The sequence below is a fragment of the Mytilus californianus genome, unplaced genomic scaffold, assembly GCF_021869535.1.
Source record: "Mytilus californianus isolate M0D057914Y unplaced genomic scaffold, xbMytCali1.0.p SCAF_14, whole genome shotgun sequence".
Lineage (NCBI taxonomy): Eukaryota > Metazoa > Mollusca > Bivalvia > Mytilida > Mytilidae > Mytilus > Mytilus californianus.
In genome coordinates, this window is record NW_026262626.1 from 20,093,667 (window position 1) to 20,112,958 (window position 19,292).

A 19,292-nucleotide genomic window follows, 5' to 3' on the forward strand; every position below is an offset into this window, starting at 1 on the left:
ACTTGGTTGAAACCCTGCTGATTTTGTCAAATCTCGCCAAAATCTCTTATCTTGACCTATTTGGGATGTAAAAATCAACGCTTTAGAATAAAACTTTGACACAAATAGTTCTATTTAACTTTTTCACATGTCTTTAGGTCAACTTAAAACATTTTTTATCGTGTAACATTGAACTTTATAATCGGCGCCAAATATGGCCATTACCGAACTTACCCCTTTTGCTTATCATAATTTCCACATAGTTACAGTCTTCCATTATGCATACATTCCTTGAACTGTCAACAGAGACTAGTCAAGGACCATCTTTTACATAATGAATAAAAAAGGACAGTCCTTGACAGTTTTTACACAGAGCCCTTTTCATGACATTGTTAATTTTGATGCAGCTGTGTCCTGTGGGTTAAGCGCAGTCTCTTAAAAACCTGTAAGAAACTGTCAATGTACTACATGTATATATCTCAGATGAGACAAGTTGTTTTCAAATTTTCATTGGTTCAGAATGGACATGGTCCACAACAATGCAAATTTACATATTTTTATTTTTCAGTTCTGTTAAGAATGGGAGGTGTTTATAACAAGCTGTTTAATCAGAACATGGTGAATGTAAACAGTTTTGTACATGTACATGTATACACATGTATCATGTGTATATAAATGAATGTCACAAAATTTCCATAAAATCCCAATCGCCTGTACTTTGTTAGTGCTAGAATGTATCATTAGACTCTTGTAACTTAATTGAAAATTGTAACAATAAAATCTCAAATTCGCTGTTGATTTTGATAGCTAGATTGTTGAAAGTACAAAAAATGTAACAGTTTCATATGCATATGGCTACCATGGCTACATGTGTGTGGCAACGTTCTAGCACTATTTTAAAAACACTGCTTATTGAAATCTGACCATATGATCTATTATGACATTCATTATGAACCTGCGCTTCTAGCTTAAGAGCTCTTCTAAACTTTGCTCATTGTCATGACTGTAAAGTGTCATTTGCTAATGTGATTGGAATATTGTGATTGTACCTGTGTACTATTGTTCTCACAATATTTTTTCATTAAAAAAATTGTGTCAAATGACTCATTCCTCATAGTTCTTCTCTGATACTTGGGGACCCATTTAAAACAAAATCAAGGAACTGGGCCTCGTGGAATATCTTTATGGTAAACCTTTTTTAGTAGCTTTTATCACATATATCATTTTTGATTGATTTGTGTGTTATAATCATGAATTAAAGTTCAAGTATTTGACTTGTGTTTGGAGTACATCTGTACATAAGAAAATGCCTGCACCAAGTCAGGAATATGACAGTTGTTATACATTCGTTTGATGTGTTTAAGCTTTTGATTTTGCCATTTGATTACGGACTTTCTGTTTTGAATTTTCCTCGGAGTTCGGTATTTTTGTTGTTTTACTTTTTACATGTTTGCCTTACCAACTGGTATAAAAAAAAGGGAGATCTATGTGGTATGATTGCCAATGAGACAACTATCCACCAAAGTTCAAATGAAGTGAATGTAAGCAGCTTGAGTATTATGAGGCAACCGTAAGGCCTTCAACAATGAAAAAAAACTACAAGTCTACAATTAGTAACTCATTGATATTAATGAATCTACAGCACCCCTGGACAAAAGCTTTAATTATTACCACATTATGCGTTGCTTGTATCACTCACCAGCATGCTTTAGTCAGTAGTAATGCTAGATTTGAGATACATGTATATTTATATCATGTATATTAATGCTTTGCTATAACAATTTGTCATTTAACATGTTTAAGGCTAATATATTGGTAAGATATAGTACCAGTTAAAACTTTCATTTAGATTTAAGAGCTGTGACAAACTATAGAAAAGTGAGGAGATGTGGTACATTGTATTATTGCCAATGAAACAACTATCCATATCATGTGGATGTAAGCAGCTATAGGTCACTATATACGGGGTCTTCAACACATACCATATATATACTTGAGGATGAGCGTCATTTTTTAATTGAATGCTCACTTTATAATGATTTGAGGGATGAACTCTTCCAGCATATTCCTAGCACTTGTCAGAACTTTGATAATTTAGATGAATCTTCCAAATTTGTTTGGATGTTAACCATGTTGACACAGGCATGACAGGAAAACTTTACTATTACGGAAAAAATTGGTGATTTTATTGGTAGTTCTTTTAACTTAAGAAGAACAGGTCTTGATACTGTTATTTAATATCAATGTGTTCTTTATTATTTTAATTTTGTTTTGGCTCTGATTCTGACTAAGGCTTATGGTGATTTAATGATATATATTTTATATTGTAATGTCTTATTGTTGACCAAATTACTTCAATCATGATACTTGATTTATATATGCTCTTTATGGACACTGTTCATGCTGTTAATTGGAAAATAAAATATTCTATACTCAAAAAAATACCAGGCTTATAATTTGCTATCCAGATGCTCTTTTCGTCTGCATAAAACTCATCAGTGGGACTTGAAACGAAACAATTGGAAGGCCAATTCAAATATGAAGTTGAAGTGCATTGAAATTTAAAAATTCCGAAAAGTTGTGCTAAATATGGTTGAGGCCATCTATGCCTAAGGATAAAAAAAACCCTAGTGTTGCCAATACTTTTAAATTTTGTAAACAAAAAATGTACAAAATTTGTCTGTTTCAACATTGATCATAGATATTTTATGTAAACACAGAGGTGCTGACTAAGTGATAGGGTGCAGATATTCTCAGGGAGTACACATACAAGCTTAAGTTTATTGAAAATGTTTTTTAAACATTATTGAACCTTTAAATTTGTGGTTACTTTATTGATATAAACAAAATCCACAAAAATTAGTACTCCACAAATAATAATGAATCCACAGTATATAGTACATGGTATATGAAAATAGGTCACTGCTAGACTGGCAAAACTAATTAAGTTATGCAAATGAAGTACAAAACTAATATCCTAGAGTCAGTTTCACCAGAAAACTTACGACTAAGATTGATCCTAAGAATACTGAATTGTTCATAACTTACGATCAATCTTAGTCGTAATTTTTTATGAAACCAACTCCTGAATCTTAATTCATCTAATTTTTCAAACATTGAATCTATTTTATTGTAGACTGTAGAAGAAAAAGAAGATGTGACGGACACGGCTGGAATGTCAAATGATCAAGTATCTGAAGATAGTGTTGAAGATGAAAGTACTGGAAGACCACCTCCAGGTATCAGCTCATGTCATGTATAAGTTTTGTATTCCCCCCCCCCCCCCCCCCCCCCTATTTCAGACAAGTAAGAAGGTACATGTGTTTCTATAGTACACAGGAGGTGATTCTGTTGAAAATCATTCTGAGTGGCCGCGGTGAATTCTCGCAGTGAATGCTAATGATTGTTGGTGATATACTCTGAAATATCTCTTTTATATATGACAGTGCCATAGATCAGAGTGTTGGCACTCTTAATCACTAGTAGAGCATAACCCTGTTTCACAGTGTATTGAGAGTAACACTCAATCTAGCAATCACCCTGTTTTATATTGAATCACTCAAAAACAGCATTCACTCTGTTTATAGTGAATCACTAAAACCAACATTCACCCTGTTTCATTGTGAATCACTCAAATCAACATTCACCCTGTTTCATTGTGAATCACTCTAAACCAATCACCCTGTTTCATAGTGATCACTCAAAAACAACCATTCACCCTGTTTATAGTGAATCACTCAAACCAACATTCACTCTGTTTTATAGTGAATCACTCAAAACCAGCATTCACCCTGTTTCATTGTGAATCACTCAAAACCCACAATCACCCTGGTTTAGAGTGATCACTCAAAAACAACATTCATCCTGTTTATAGTGAATCACTCAAACATTCACCCTGTTTTATAGTGAATCACTCAAAACTAGCCATGACCTTGTTTCACAGTGAATTATTCAAAATCAACATTTCACCTGTGTCGTTGTGAATCACTCAAAACTAACATTCACCATGTTTCGTTGTGAATCAGTCAAAACCAACATTCACTCTATGTCATTGTGAATCACTCAAAACCAACATTCACCCTGTTTCATAGTGAATCACTCAAAATCAGCAATCACCCTGTTTTATACAATGTTAAAGTGAATCACTCAAACCAACATTGACCCTGTTTGATGGTGAATAACTCAAAACCAGCATTCACCCTGTTTCATAGTGAATCACCAAAAACATCTTGGTCTGTTAACTTTTGAAAAAATCTTCTCTTCTCTGAAACTTTTGGGCCAAATTGATCACAATTATCCATGTGGTACTGTATCTAGACTTAAATATGTGTCAGATGGACATGCCTTCAACCAACATGGCCATTAAGGTTGACAATAGAATATAGGGGTGAAGACAAGTAGTCTTTTATTTTGAAAATTGTTTTAAATAGAGAAAATCTGACAAGGGCACAAATGTTTAGAATGTCAAGATCTACATGATGTCTTATTTGACCATAATTGTCAGACTTCTCCTTATAGAAGTTATTGTCCTAAAAATGTCAATTATACCATTTTGTTTATGTTTTTATGCCCGCGCCGTAGCGGAGGGGGCATTAAGTTTTACCCTTGTTCGTCTGTACATCCGTCCGTACGTCCCAAATTTGGTTCCGTTCTGTAACTTTAGTTTGCCTCAACCAAATGTTATGAAACTTATACACAATGCTTATTATCACAAAACACAGGTTAAGTTTGAATTTGGGTGGCGTCACTCTTACTGTTCTAGAGTTATGCCCCTTTACAAATGGCAAAATTGCTGAATTTTTCGTTTCCGTTCTCCAACTTTAGTTTGTCTCAACCAAATGTTATGAAACTTATACACAATGCTTATTACCACAAAATACAGATCAAGTTTGAATTTTGGTGGCGTCACTTTTACCGTTCTAGAGTTATGCCCCTTTACAAATGGAAAAATTGCTGAATTTTTTGTTTCCGTTCTCCAACTTTAGTTTGCCTCAACCAAATGTTATGTAACTTATACACAATGCTTATTACCACAAAATACAGATCAAGTTTGAATTTTGGTGGCGTCACTTTTATCGTTCTAGAGTTATGCCCCTTTACAAATGGAAAAATTGCTGAATTTTTCGTTTCCGTTCTCTAACTTCAGTTTGCCTCAACCAAATGTTATGAAACTTATACACAATACTTATTACCACAATACTCAGATCAAGTACAAATTTGCAGTGTTCCCGCCTGCCGTAAATAGAAGGGCGGCCCGCCCTTGGTGCCCTTACCCCCGCCCTTCTGCCCTCCAAAGTAAAAGAATGCACCCCTCTGCCTTTTCAAAAAAATAAAATTTCCAAATTTCATGCCTACCGGCGTTTCCGGTAAAATTGTTACCTGATTGTGTAACACTAATTAACTGACAATGGGATTAAGTTAAATACCTAGTGCTTTGGCAGTTTTATCACCTTTGTTAATGATTGTTTACTGCTAATTAGTGGATTTAAGATGATTGAACAAATACTAGACATTTAATACAGAATGAAATGTCCACATGTTATCCATTTGTAATGTTTATGTACAGCATGTACACCTGAAAAAAATTATTTCAGTAGGCATAACATAAAAAATAAAATCTTAAACAATTTTAAAGGCATACATAGTTTGGACTTAATTGGTAAAGAAATTTTTGTTTCATAACCATGAGTATGAAATTTAAAGAGGAATCAAAGAAATTTGTACTTGGTACATAACAAGATTCACTTCCTGTTTTTAATACTTCTTGTATTTTATAATCCTCCTGACATAGGAGCACTCAACAAATTTATTTTTAACAATGATGGAGAAAAAAGTAACTGTTTATACCTTCTGCAATATATTGTTGCATCAATATAAAATATGATCATCTCCTGTCTCACCTGTTATATTTATAAAATTCCTTACTGAGGAGCACTTTGGTGTGCACTTAAAAATACTTTTTTGTAGCAATTCAAATGATAATAAATAACTCTCAATAAGATATATACTATATGTTTGAACAAGTAATTTAAATGTAGATAATTTAATTACATTCAACATTCAATTTTGCATGTATAACTCCATCTTTCAAAACTACTTGTTTATTTTGGTATAAGTTATAAAACATTGAAATTTCTGATGATTATTTTCCATACCAAATGTACGAGTTTGTTTAGATTAACATCAAAATGATATGCTTTGCTTCATGGTATGATAATTTGATGAAAACAAATTCTTACTGGAACCAACATCAAGAACACATTAATTTCTGAATATGGTTTAAATACAACTAATGTTCTCAGTCCAGCTGAGCCTAGCAATATTCAAGGTAATTTATACACTGTCCAACATTGCCCTTAAAATCTGGGTTATAACGCTAAAGTGCCCTTTCAGACAACTAGCACCCTTCTGCCCTGAGATTCAAGCTGGAACACTGAATTTGGGTAGCGTCACTTTTACAGTTCTTGAGTTATGTCCCTTTATAACGTTATATGCAAGCGGGGGCATCATCTGTGTCCCATGGACACATTCCCCATTTATTTGCCTATTATTTTGAAAACTAATAATAGGTAAAGAGAAACTTTAGCAGGGTCACCACACTTCAGAAATTTATGGAGAATTGAAGACCTAACAGGGAGAATTGAGGGAATGCATTTATGAATTTGATTTCCCAGCATGTATACAAATTTGGGTAGCGTCACTTTTACAGTTCTTGAGTTATGTCCCTTTATAACGTTATATGCAAGTGGGGGCATCATCTGTGTCCCATGGACACATTACCCATTTATTTGCCTATTATTTTGAAAACTAATAATAGATAAAGAGAAACTTTAGCAGGGTCATCACACTTCAGAAATTTAGGGAGAATTGAAGACCTAACAGGGAGAATTGAGGGAATGCATTTATGAATTTGATTTCCCAGCATGTATACAAATTTGGGTAGCGTCACTTTTACAGTTCTTGAGTTATGTCCCTTTATAACGTTATATGCAAGTGGGGGCATCATCTGTGTCCCATGGACACATTACCCATTTATTTGCCTATTATTTTGAAAACTAATAATAGATAAAGAGAAACTTTAGCAGGGTCATCACACTTCAGAAATTTAGGGAGAATTGAAGACCTAACAGGGAGAATTGAGGGAATGCATTTATGAATTTTATTTCCCAGCATGTATACAAATTTGGGTAGCGTCACTTTTACAGTTCTTGAGTTATGTCCCTTTATAACGTTATATGCAAGTGGGGGCATCATCTGTGTCCCATGGACACATTACCCATTTATTTGCCTATTATTTTGAAAACTAATAATAGATAAAGAGAAACTTTAGCAGGGTCATCACACTTCAGAAATTTAGGGAGAATTGAAGACCTAACAGGGAGAATTGAGGGAATGCATTTATGAATTTGATTTCCCAGCATGTATACAAATTTGGGTAGCGTCACTTTTACAGTTCTTGAGTTATGTCCCTTTATAACGTTATATGCAAGTGGGGGCATCATCTGTGTCCCATGGACACATTACCCATTTATTTGCCTATTATTTTGAAAACTAATAATAGATAAAGAGAAACTTTAGCAGGGTCATCACACTTCAGAAATTTAGGGAGAATTGAAGACCTAACAGGGAGAATTGAGGGAATGCATTTATGAATTTGATTTCCCAGCATGTATACAAATTTGGGTAGCGTCACTTTTACAGTTCTTGAGTTATGTCCCTTTATAACGTTATATGCAAGTGGGGGCATCATCTGTGTCCCATGGACACATTACCCATTTATTTGCCTATTATTTTGAAAACTAATAATAGATAAAGAGAAACTTTAGCAGGGTCATCACACTTCAGAAATTTAGGGAGAATTGAAGACCTAACAGGGAGAATTGAGGGAATGCATTTATGAATTTGATTTCCCAGCATGTATACAAATTTGGGTAGCGTCACTTTTACAGTTCTTGAGTTATGTCCCTTTATAACGTTATATGCAAGCGGGGGCATCATCTGTGTCCCATGGACACATTACCCATTTATTTGCCTATTATTTTGAAAACTAATAATAGATAAAGAGAAACTTTAGCAGGGTCATCACACTTCAGAAATTTAGGGAGAATTGAAGATCTAACCGGGAGAATTGAGGGAATGCATTTATGAATTTTATTTCCCAGCGTTTATACCTTCTTCTTATATTGAGAAGCCTTTTGCATGACAACTGTTTTAAAAGTGTTATTTCCTTGTCTTAAGGTCTGAATTAATTTACGAAGGAATTTTTCAAAATGTTTTTATTTTTTATTTTGAGTGAAACAAAAGGGATGGCAAAATTTTTAATATAATCCTAGTTACAGGTGTCAGACCACCAATTCAAAATCCTCATCTATTCAACCAAATTTTACAATTTTCACAGCTTTCTAAATATTTTATCTTAAGGATGTACTTAGGTGAGGTTTAGGAATTTTTGTCAGATGTTAGGACTTCTTTGTTATTTTCCTACAATACAGGGTATAATATTTTGCCCCATAACACCCATTTTTCTTTTCATATAAGACTTCAATATCTCATAAAAAGGTCATTACCAAAATTTAAGCAGATTCTAGATTTCTTTTCGATTTGAGACCCAAATAATACCAATGCTATATAAGGTAAAAGTCTGAGTCAGCCTTTTCCCGCCATTTTTTAAAAATCAAATTTTAAAAAGGAGCTCCATAACCTATCAGTATTTTTAGCTTATTTTGTTCCTTAACTAATGTTCTTCTAACTTATCATGCTTATAGTATCAATTTAGCAAAAATGTTTAGAATTCTAGAATTTTTTAATTTCACCTTAGTACATCCTTAAGTTTAACTTCATAGAAACCAGGTATATATCCTGAATTGTACATGTATCACCTTTCTACATGCCAATTTTCAACTTATGTTTAAAGTCTTCTAGCAAAATACTAACTTGTGGAAGACAAGTACTGCTAAAAATAAACCCTTGGTTTTCTGGAAATCTTAAATAAGTATACTATAGAGTGCATTAATCCTCAGTTGTTAATGCAAACTCATGGACAGGTAAATAAGGCTCTAATTTAGTCTTAATGGTCTAAATATATTTCTCTTTCAACAAAACTTTCATTTCTACAAGTTTGTTGGTTAGTTTTTCAGTATACAAAAGCACTTTTTTTTGTCAGGGAAGGGCTACTTTTACATACGTTCTAAATTGGAGTGGGTGAATTGGTGGTCTGACCCCTACAGATGAAGGTAGGGTTCTTAACTAACAACTTGCTGAGAATTACTGTAAATTCATAAATTATTGCAAGGTTTTAATGAATGCGAATAATGTGACTGAGTTAGTATCGCAATAATATGAACTCGTATTCTGATATCTGACGCATATTTGTGCATGCAGATTTTTTTTGGAATCAATTCTTCAAAAATCGCAATAATAAATGCACGCAATAATTTCTGAATTAACAGTAACCAAAAATATATTATCGTTGACGTCACTGGTTTGAAAAATCATGAACATAAAGCCAACATATTTTATATTACATGGGTTGTTAAAATATTCTGTTTTCTAAATTTATCAGAGTTAAATTTGCAAATGCATTAATTTATTTGATAAAAACAAAATGTTTTTTTTTTTTTGCAGATAAACAAAAGATGGATACTAATTCAAAACCATGGCTTAAGGACATAAGAAAGTCAGGGAATAAAACTCTATTTGGGAAAACGGGAATTCAGATCAGATTGCCAAGTTCTAGAAATAATAATGGCCAATCTAACACGAAGAAAAGGACAAATCTTATTGAAAGTTCAGATGATACAGATGACACTGTAACTTATGATGAAGAAAAAAACTTGGCGAAGAAAGATGAATCTAAAAAGAGTGCTGGTATTCGAAGAAATTCCTCGTCTGCGTCGACGGAATGTGAAGCGATTGTAACTACAGCTCCTACGAAAAAAAATAAACAAATTAGGAAGAAGAAAACTCGAATAAAATCGAGTGATGATGAAAGTTCTTCAGAGAGTGAAGATGTGGAGGAGACGAAGAACAAAGTTAACAAAAAGAAAACATTATCGGTCAAGGCCTCTTCAAAGATCATTCATATATCTTCAGAGACAACAGAAACTGACGATGCTGTACATCTTGTGCGCGGGGACAAGGGGAAAAGAAAAAGGCAATTGTCAGGGCCATCTGATACACATTCAAAAATGTCTTCCAGTAAAAAATTAAAAAGTATACAAGAAGAATCGACAGAGGATTCATCTGAAACTAAATGGGTTACTTTAAAAAACAATTCCAAGTCGAACAATCTGACGCATAAACGTAAATCTGGTGATATTGACCATAGCTCTTCGTCTGAATCGGAAATCATGAAGAAAAGAAAATCTCAGAAGAAATCAGGTAGCAAAAAGAAAAGCAATGCTATGACCCCTGAGTTAACCCTGAAATTTTCTTCTTCTGAGGAAGAATTACCTCCCCTTGTTAGGCCGAGGAAGAGGCATAGTAGTGACAGCTCTACTAGATCAACACAGAGCAATGCCTCCACAGTGGCATACAGCCACTCTCAAGTGAAAGGGGAACAGATGGAAAGTTCTTTTCCAATTCATGATCCTGAATATCAAAACATTTCTTCTGGCATTGAAAGTGAAGATTCAGGTGCTGATTCTGACACGCCACTTAAATTGATCATGATAAAGCGAAACTCTTCTACAGAAACGAAACAGAGCAATAACTCAGATGAAAACGAATCTGAGTTACTGTTTTCCCAAATCCCTATTAAAGAGCAGGGTAGGAAAGATACAGAGGAAATGTCTAGAAAGGAAAGAGCATTTTCTTCCTACACTCAGGAGGAAGATGAAATATTTGTTATCGATTCAGATGAGGATTTTTACTCCAGCATGTCGCAGCAAAATTTGACAATTGATTACAATGACAAACCAGATGCAGAAAATGATGAAGATGAACGTGTTGGATTTTTCCTCGATGGGGAAGACGATGTTGATACTATACATGTAAAAATTGAAAGTCCCGAGCTACCCCTAGATTTTGACTGGTTGAAAGAGAAAGTTGAAGCACGAGAAGGGTCGAAAGACCAGTACGACATAAATACTCAAGTTATTACCTCTGTCAAGGTGGAAAATGTAGAAAAAGACAACTATGATGCTGATACTCAAATTATTAGTGACGATTCAGATGAAGATTTCTTTGAGGCTGCAACTCAGATTCCAAATGAAAACACAACTGGCATAGAGGTTCAAGATGAAGATGATACAGGTTCTGAAACTGAGGACTATTATCATGCACAAACTCAACTTCCTGTTGACAATATCAAAAATGGGTCTTCCAAGGAAGAAAAAGTTCGTTTAGCAGACACTGAAAAAGCAGTGGAAGACTTTTACAATGCGTCAACACAACATCCTGTTGACAATTTCAAAAAAAGGTCTTCCAGAGAAGAAAAAGTTCGTTCTGTAGACATGGTAGATACTAAAAAAGCAGTGGAAGACTTTTACAATGTAGACACTCAAGTAGCAGTTATTGATTGTGATGAATTTGACTCCGATGACAACGATCTGTTTCAGGCAGAAACACAAATTTCAGGTATTAAAGAAGAAGGAAGCACAAGTTATGACAGAACTAGCAAGAAAGTTAAAGAGGAGATGGATAAAGATTCTAACAGTCTAGACTATTACAATGCTCAAACTCAAGTTTTTGATGAAACTGAGAAAAAATTGCCAATAAGAAGAAAAAGTTTTGATTTGGATAATTTTGATGAGCAATTGGAAGAAGGCAAGAAATCGCAAATCAACAGAAAACGAGGTTTTAAGGAGTCGAAACCAGAAAGAGTTATTAAAAGAGAGAGTAAGGATCTATATGATGCCAACACACAAATTGATAGGACCAATAAACATTCTGTTGTACAGCGCTTGAGTGATGAAGGCTGTGTTGTCGAACACATAAAAGAGACCAAGGTCATTGTCAAAAAACAATTCTCCACACCATTAGAAGCACAGAAATATCTTAAAGAGTATAATTCCTCAGAAGATTTGTATGGTGATGATACTCAAGAGTATGATTGGCCAAAAGGAAACAAACCTACTATTAAAAAGAAGCCAGTATATAGTGACATCAATCAGGATGATACAAAGGTCGTTGCTGATGTTTATGACATAAATACTCAAATTGATCGTACCAAAAATGAGGCTATACAAGAATTTGATCCATATGCGGCAGCAACACAGGTAGTTAAACCTGAAGTGATTGATATTTCTGATGATGAAAATGATAACGTTCTATACAACTGCGCTACTCAGGTTGAATCTAAATTAGAGGCGAAAGAGAGAGCAGTCAGTGAAGTTAAAGACAAAAAACTGAAAAATAGCATATTATCAAGTGGTATACAACAAATAACAAGCAAAGTCAGTGTGGGTGTGCCGAAAAATGTTATGGATGCTATGTCACAAATGGAATTCAAATCGGAGAATCACTGCAATATTTACGACATGGCAACACAGGTTCAAAACCATGATGAAAATGAAACTGAGAGTGATCAGGAAATATATGCTGCTGCTACTCAATTTGAAATTTCATGCGATGAAACCAGTAAGACAAAAGATAATTATAATGCACAAACTCTGGGCGATGATGTAGATGAAGATAGCCAGAACTGCTACAATGAAATGACGCAAGTTGAGACTCCCCAAAAACAATCCAAAAAGGAAGCAAGAAATGTTTTTAACACAATGACACAAGTTGATAACACTGTTGATGTTTGTGAAGCTTTTGACCCATATACTGCACAGACTCAAGGGGACAATGTTCAAATGTTAAGTTCAGAAGACGAAATCTATGAACAGGCTACGCAAGTTGATTTAACTGTTCCCGTTAGCAATGAAGAAGATTCTTGGAAAAGTGATGATGATGAAAGCAAACAAGAAGATAACAATGGTGAATATGTTGCAATGCTGGATGATGAAGCTGATGAAAATGTAAATGAAAAGCCAGAGGATAGATCTGTGAGTCCAGTTGAGATTAATGATGGTTACATTGCTATGTTAGATGAAGTAGATGAAGCTCCACAGCCAGTTACTATTACAGATAGTACCTTAGTTTCAAAATCGAAAGAGAACAAAACTCCTAAGAAAGACAAGACATATGTAAAGCACACAATGTTGAAAAAAGTTTCAAGTGAAGAAAAGAAAACTATGGAATGTTCACCAAAAAAGCCAAAGACGTCCAAGGAAAAAAGAGAGAGTTTCCAATTAGAAAAAGAAAGATTTTATTCTCAAAAACCGAGTAAGAAAGCAGACTCTAAATCGCCAGAAATGAATCATGATATTGATATTGTTGAGGACCATACTAGTCAGTGGTTATCTAAGCAACAGAAAAGTAAAGAAATGGACAAGGTAAAAAAACATAGAGAAACTAAACCATATTCTGCTGCAGATAATAGCTTGGATGGAAATATCAGGGCTGCTAAAAATAAATTGGCTGAGAGAGGAATGAAGCAAGCGGAACATCCTCAACCTGTCAAAAGAAAACATTTATTTGTTGAAGGTAAATTATATATATATATTTTGCATGCACTGTGCAAACAGGCAAAGGGGAATTTTCCCAGTAGTAGAATATTCTGAAATTTTGTGATGTCATAAATGTAATTCTTCTTTATTTATCTCTCTATTTATTTTTGGATAACCTCCAGATTAGGTATATAACACCTGTATTTGAAAGATCCATGATTCCATCTTATAATAACATTGTCTTTTTAGATCACCAAATCCACACAAAATTTAACAAACATTGTCATAGAATGAAAGACAGTCACTTAAAAAAAACAGGAACAATACAAACATTCAGACCTTTAAAAAACCGAATAATACAAACATTCAGACCTTAAAAAAACAGGAATGATACAAACATTCAGACCTTAAAAAAACAGGAATGATACAAACATTCAGACCTTAAAAAAACAGGAACAATACAAACATTCAGACCTTAAAAAAACAGGAACAATACAAACATTCAGACCTTAAAAAAACAGGAATGATACAAACATTCAGACCTTAAAAAAACAGGAACAATACAAACATTCAGACCTTAAAAAAACAGGAACAATACAAACATTCAGACCTTAAAAAAACAGGAACAGTACAAACATTCAGACCTTAAAAAAACAGGAACAATACAAACATTCAGACAAGCACAGGGCCATTCAAGATAAGTGTTATAAAAATAAGGAGATGTGGTATGATTGCCAATAAGACAACTATCCACCAAAAATCAAATGAATTGGATGTAAGCAATTACAGGTGACTGTACGGCCTTCAACAATGAGAAAAACCCATACCGTATGGTTGGCTATAAAAGGCCCTGACGTGAAAAATATGAAATAATTCAAAGAATAGAGAAAACTAACGGCCTAATTTATAACAAAAACAATGTAGGAAAAACAAATATGACAGACATGAACCAAAGACAACCACTAAACTACAGGCTCCTGACTTGGGAAAGGCACATAAAGAATGTGGCGGGGTTAAAATTTTTGTGAGCGCTCAACCCTCCCCTAACCAGCTGGGACTGTGGTGTAACAGTACAACATAAGAACAAACTATAACTCTACACCTATGGCAAGTTAGATTACTTGACAGGAAATACTGCATGAAAGGGACAAGTAAGTAGGGATGTCTGCATAAAAATTTCAATTAAAACAAATTGACTGAAAGAGAAAAAATAAAGTAGGTAGTACACATAACAGAAGTTATCCAGAATAGATACACTATAACTTTCAAGATAAAAAAGTATACACTATTATGCCTGTGCTTGCATATTCAAGTATAATAAAGTTATATATATCATGTATATAGTAAGATCAATTCTACATGTCCTTGTTTCTACAACAAAAAGCCAATCTGATCACACTTGCGACAATAAATGACCCTGGCACAACCAATGTCAAAAATAAAAGTCCTCACAACCCTGACTTTTGTATGTTTTATTTAAAAACACCTGAATGTTCTATGTAAAGTACATGTCATGATGAAATTTTAAACAATAATTTAAATTATCTAGTAAGTTCTTTTGAGGAGTTTTAAAAACTCATCAATGATATCAGGCTTAAGGATGTTCGCTCCTCTGTTTCAAAATGACAAGCTTTTTGAAAGACTGTTCTAAATTGATTGAATATGAATAAAGGAGCTGAAAAATTAGAAAAAAAATTAAGGGTCTGTGTGCTTGTTTTCGAGATATAAGCCTTAGAAAATTTGGCGGGAAATGATTCTCTCTAGATTTTTCATATTTAACATTGGCACCTTTTTTCTTTCAAAAACTATGAAAAAAATAACAAGGATTTTATAAGATTTTCAAATATGGCTTTTTAAACTATACGTAATAGAATTATGAAAAGAAAAGTAGGGTTAGCAGGCAAACATTTTTAAAAGCACTACATGAATAAAACCAGAGGATTCCGAATATATCTGGCAAAAACTCAAAATCAAGTGGAGCAAACATCCTTAAGTTATTGTTTGGTACGTCAGCCACACATTTCATCTACACCAGTGGCTAATAAATCAAAACAGAAGACCAACAAATAGGAAGTTCAAGAGTTAAAAACTAAAAATTCCCAAAAAATTGTTCCTAAATTACGGCTGAGGCAATCTATGCCTGGGGTAGAAAAAAAACGTTATTTCTATTATAGACATGTTATAAAAAGTGAATTTACAGAAAAATGAATATATCAAACAATGTAGGTAGTGTTTCTAAATGAATTAATCATATGTTGTCTTTCCTACCGAAGGTCAGTGGTTTTCCAGGTACTCTAGCTTCCTCCACCAATTAAAATTGACTAACTCAATATAGCAAACTAGTGCTGAAAGAGGCGTTAAACACCAATCAATCTATATATGTGTGGTCAACAATTTGATTATTTCAAAGAAAATAAATATTTGTCTTACTCTTACCATTTTGAATATGACACTGATACTGATCTCTTCTTTGGTATTGTAGGTGCAAGTGATGTTTCCGACGTAACGCTCCCCGATGAAAAAGAGATCCTAGCTAAACAGTTACCATTATTGGAATTTCCTCGGGCAAAGGGAACACAGAGCAGTCAGGAAAATCAACAAACAACCAAAGAAAAGCAGAAAAAAGATACTGTTACTTCAGAGAAGACGGATAAAAGTAACAGGGGAGATAATCGTAGTCATTCTCAGTCGGATCGACATGATAGGTCTTCATCTAAACACAAACATCATCATAGTTCATCACAAAGTTCTGGTCACAGAAAAGAAAGACACTCTAAGGATAAAGATCAAAGAGATAAGAGGTCAGGTGACAAGGATCAGAAGTCACATGACAAGCGAGAGGAGTCACATGACAAGAAAAAAGATCACAGATCTTCTAGCAAGTCTTCAACTAGGAAGGATGAGAAGTCATCTGAAAAATCCATATCATCTGAAAAGTCTAGGGAGAAAGAATCTTCTAGGAGATCATCAGGCAAAAGTAGTCATCGTACATCTTCTCATAAGGAAAAAAATGAATCATCGAAGAAAAATGAGACAAAGAAAGATGACAAAGATAAGACCATCATGAAAAGGATTCCAAAGTTGTCTGAAACTGCCAAGAAAGAGAAAGAAAATGAAACAGTAACAAAATCACCATTATTAGCAACAAACCTAGATTCACAAATTTCTGGGGATTTTATGTCGAAAATTGGATTGAGCAGTATGAAGATCACATCACGAGTCAGAACACGGAGCCGTGAGGAATCGGAACAAAGAACAGAAACTCTGATGGAGGCATCAACTTCAGAGGTCAGCCTGAAAAATAATTCTCCAGAGAAGTGTCAGAGATTAACAATATCAATGTACAGAGAAAGAGATCTTGAATTTACATCGACAGGCAATCTGGAAACAACATCTCCGGCTGAAACTGGTGAAAAAACACCCAAATCAATTCTGCGAATAGTAGGATCAGAGAGCAAAGGTCTAAAAGTTCAGTTTAGGACACAACCATATTCTCAGTCTGCAGAGAATACACAAAGAGGAGTTGATTGGGACAATAGGAAGGCCAGGTTTAACACACATTTTCCTAATGGACTACCGAAACTACCTGGGGAAAATGAAAATGAACCAGTTACACAGCCTCCAGTCACTAGCTCTGTAAACCTGATGAAAAAACTACCTCTAAATTTACAGGTTTGTTATAGTATACAGTACACACAAGGAGATTCTGTCAAAATTCACTTTTGCTGGTGTCAAGTGATTCACTGTGAATTCTGGTGATTATACACTGATTTAAGACCCTGTGATTTACTGTGGATTCATTTAGGGCTATTCCATTAAAACGTATGTGGGAGGGTAGGAAGGGAAGTTTAATTATTGAATGTGGGTCATGGGTCTTTTTTCAGTATGCGTCTATTACCATTATGCAAAAAAATGGTCCTTGGTTGTAGGGATATTTTGAAAGTCCCTTCCTACCCTCCCACATACATTTTAATGGAATAGCCCTTATTTTTGGAGTTACCAATTTTTCATGGATTGAATTTGAGGAAATATTGCATTTCAGATATTTGAATTTGTGGTTTTGCCAAAATTTGCATACAATTCAAGCTTATAGAATATTGTTGAACATTTAAATTCCTGGTTCACCTTTACCCACGGAATCAAATAAAATTGGTATCCCAACAATAAAAATTCATCCATAGTACTTTCTGTCAACTGTCTGTTGAATAGGCAGAGAGGTATTTCAAAGTGAATCCCCATCAATCACCAGCATTCACGGTGAAAAATCATCCAGAGTGATTTTTGACCTACCCAAAATACAATTTACAAAACAACAAATTTGACAGACATTTATTTTTCAAAGTAAGCAGATTTTATATGCTTTCACATTGATGTCTATCTACATAAGAATAAGGAGATGTGGTATGATTGCCAAAAGGACAACTATGTACCAGAGTTTAAATTACGAAGATCTAAGCAATTATAAGTCATCGTACATAGTTCAACAATGAGGAAAAAATCCATACCTTATAGAATGTATAGTCATCAGCTATAAAAGGCCATACAACATTAAAAATTGGAAAAATTTAAACAAGAAAGCTTATGGCCTAATTTATAACAATACAATATACAAACAACAAATATAACTGACATCAAACAATGACAACCACTGAATAAAAGGCTGCTGACTTGGGACAAGCACATCAATTATGTGTATATATGTATGTTTACAATGTATTTGTTAACTGAATATTTAAATGCATGAACATTATTGTTTTAGGCTGCAAAGGCAAAACCTCTAACAACACAGAATCAGAATTCAACAATTACTTATCAACCACCTCCTGGTGCTTTTACAAGTACCAGTCAACAGATACCAGTAGCAACTGTTCCCACTCCATCTTCTTACCAGCAACATAGAAACAGAGCTGCTCCCTGTAATAACTCGAGACCATCTTCTGCCCAGCAGCAGGTTGATAGGGTACCAGTTCCTATTTTCAAACAAGGCAGCAGTCCTATTGCTGATCTGAGTATTTTAGACTTCAATTACTTCTTTGTGAAGATATTGAAGTGGAATGCCAACTGGTTTGATGAATATGGTGAGCATTTAAATGAAAAGTTAAGATATATATACTTATGATAAACTATCAGTACCATTTTATGTTATGTATCGGACATTGTCATATAAAAAGAAGATGTAAATATAGAAAGCCTAGCTTGAAATTTGCTAAGATTATGTATATATTTAGCCTTTTCCACAAAAAACAATGACTTAAGTTCAAGTTACTTTTAATGTTGAAATTTTGGGAAGGGGGTTAATTTTGCTAAGGGCTATTCCAGAGAAAGGTGTCCATGGGGCAGATTGCCCATGGAAATTGAGGGGTACCCCCAACACATTAGAATTAAGGCGCAATATTTGTTTTACATAGAAAATTTTTAACTTTTACCCCCCAATTACATAATAATTAATCAATGGCGTTCAGCTCCTAGTATATGTAACACTTTTTTCTGGAATAGCCCTAATTTTGCAATAACACAAAATGCACAAAATAAACCCCTATGTTAAAATATTTCAAATAAAGTCCTTTATATTTAGATTTTGGAAAATATCCACATTTAAACTGGTATATATTTATAAACATTACAAATTAGATATGATGAATTGTTTGTTTTTGTGGAACTGGATACCATTTACTACTGGAAAAAGAATCATACTGATTTTAAAAAAAATAGTTTGCTATGGGATGTATTATAAAAATCAGATGTAATATGATTTCCAATGAATCAACCCTCCACAAGAGACCAAAAGATGTAGAAGTAAACAACTATAGGTCAATG

At 34.0% G+C, this 19,292-nt stretch overlaps 1 protein-coding gene across 5 annotated transcripts in view; it reads left to right on the forward strand.

Moving 5' to 3' along the window:
* The window catches only part of LOC127724344 (probable helicase senataxin), a 102,527-nt gene that overhangs the window by 40,689 nt on the left and 42,546 nt on the right, over positions 1-19,292 (forward strand). For 4 of the 5 annotated variants that reach the window (XM_052231278.1, XM_052231277.1, XM_052231279.1 and 1 more), the window contains 4 exons: positions 3,116-3,218; positions 9,604-13,512; positions 15,958-17,147; positions 18,235-18,553. In XM_052231278.1, the coding sequence (XP_052087238.1) occupies positions 3,116-3,218; positions 9,604-13,512; positions 15,958-17,147; positions 18,235-18,553 (5,521 nt within the window). Of the gene's footprint in view, positions 1-500; positions 598-3,115; positions 3,219-9,603; positions 13,513-15,957; positions 17,148-18,234; positions 18,554-19,292 lie in introns of those variants that run through there. The other variant, XM_052231281.1, reaches the window with a different exon arrangement.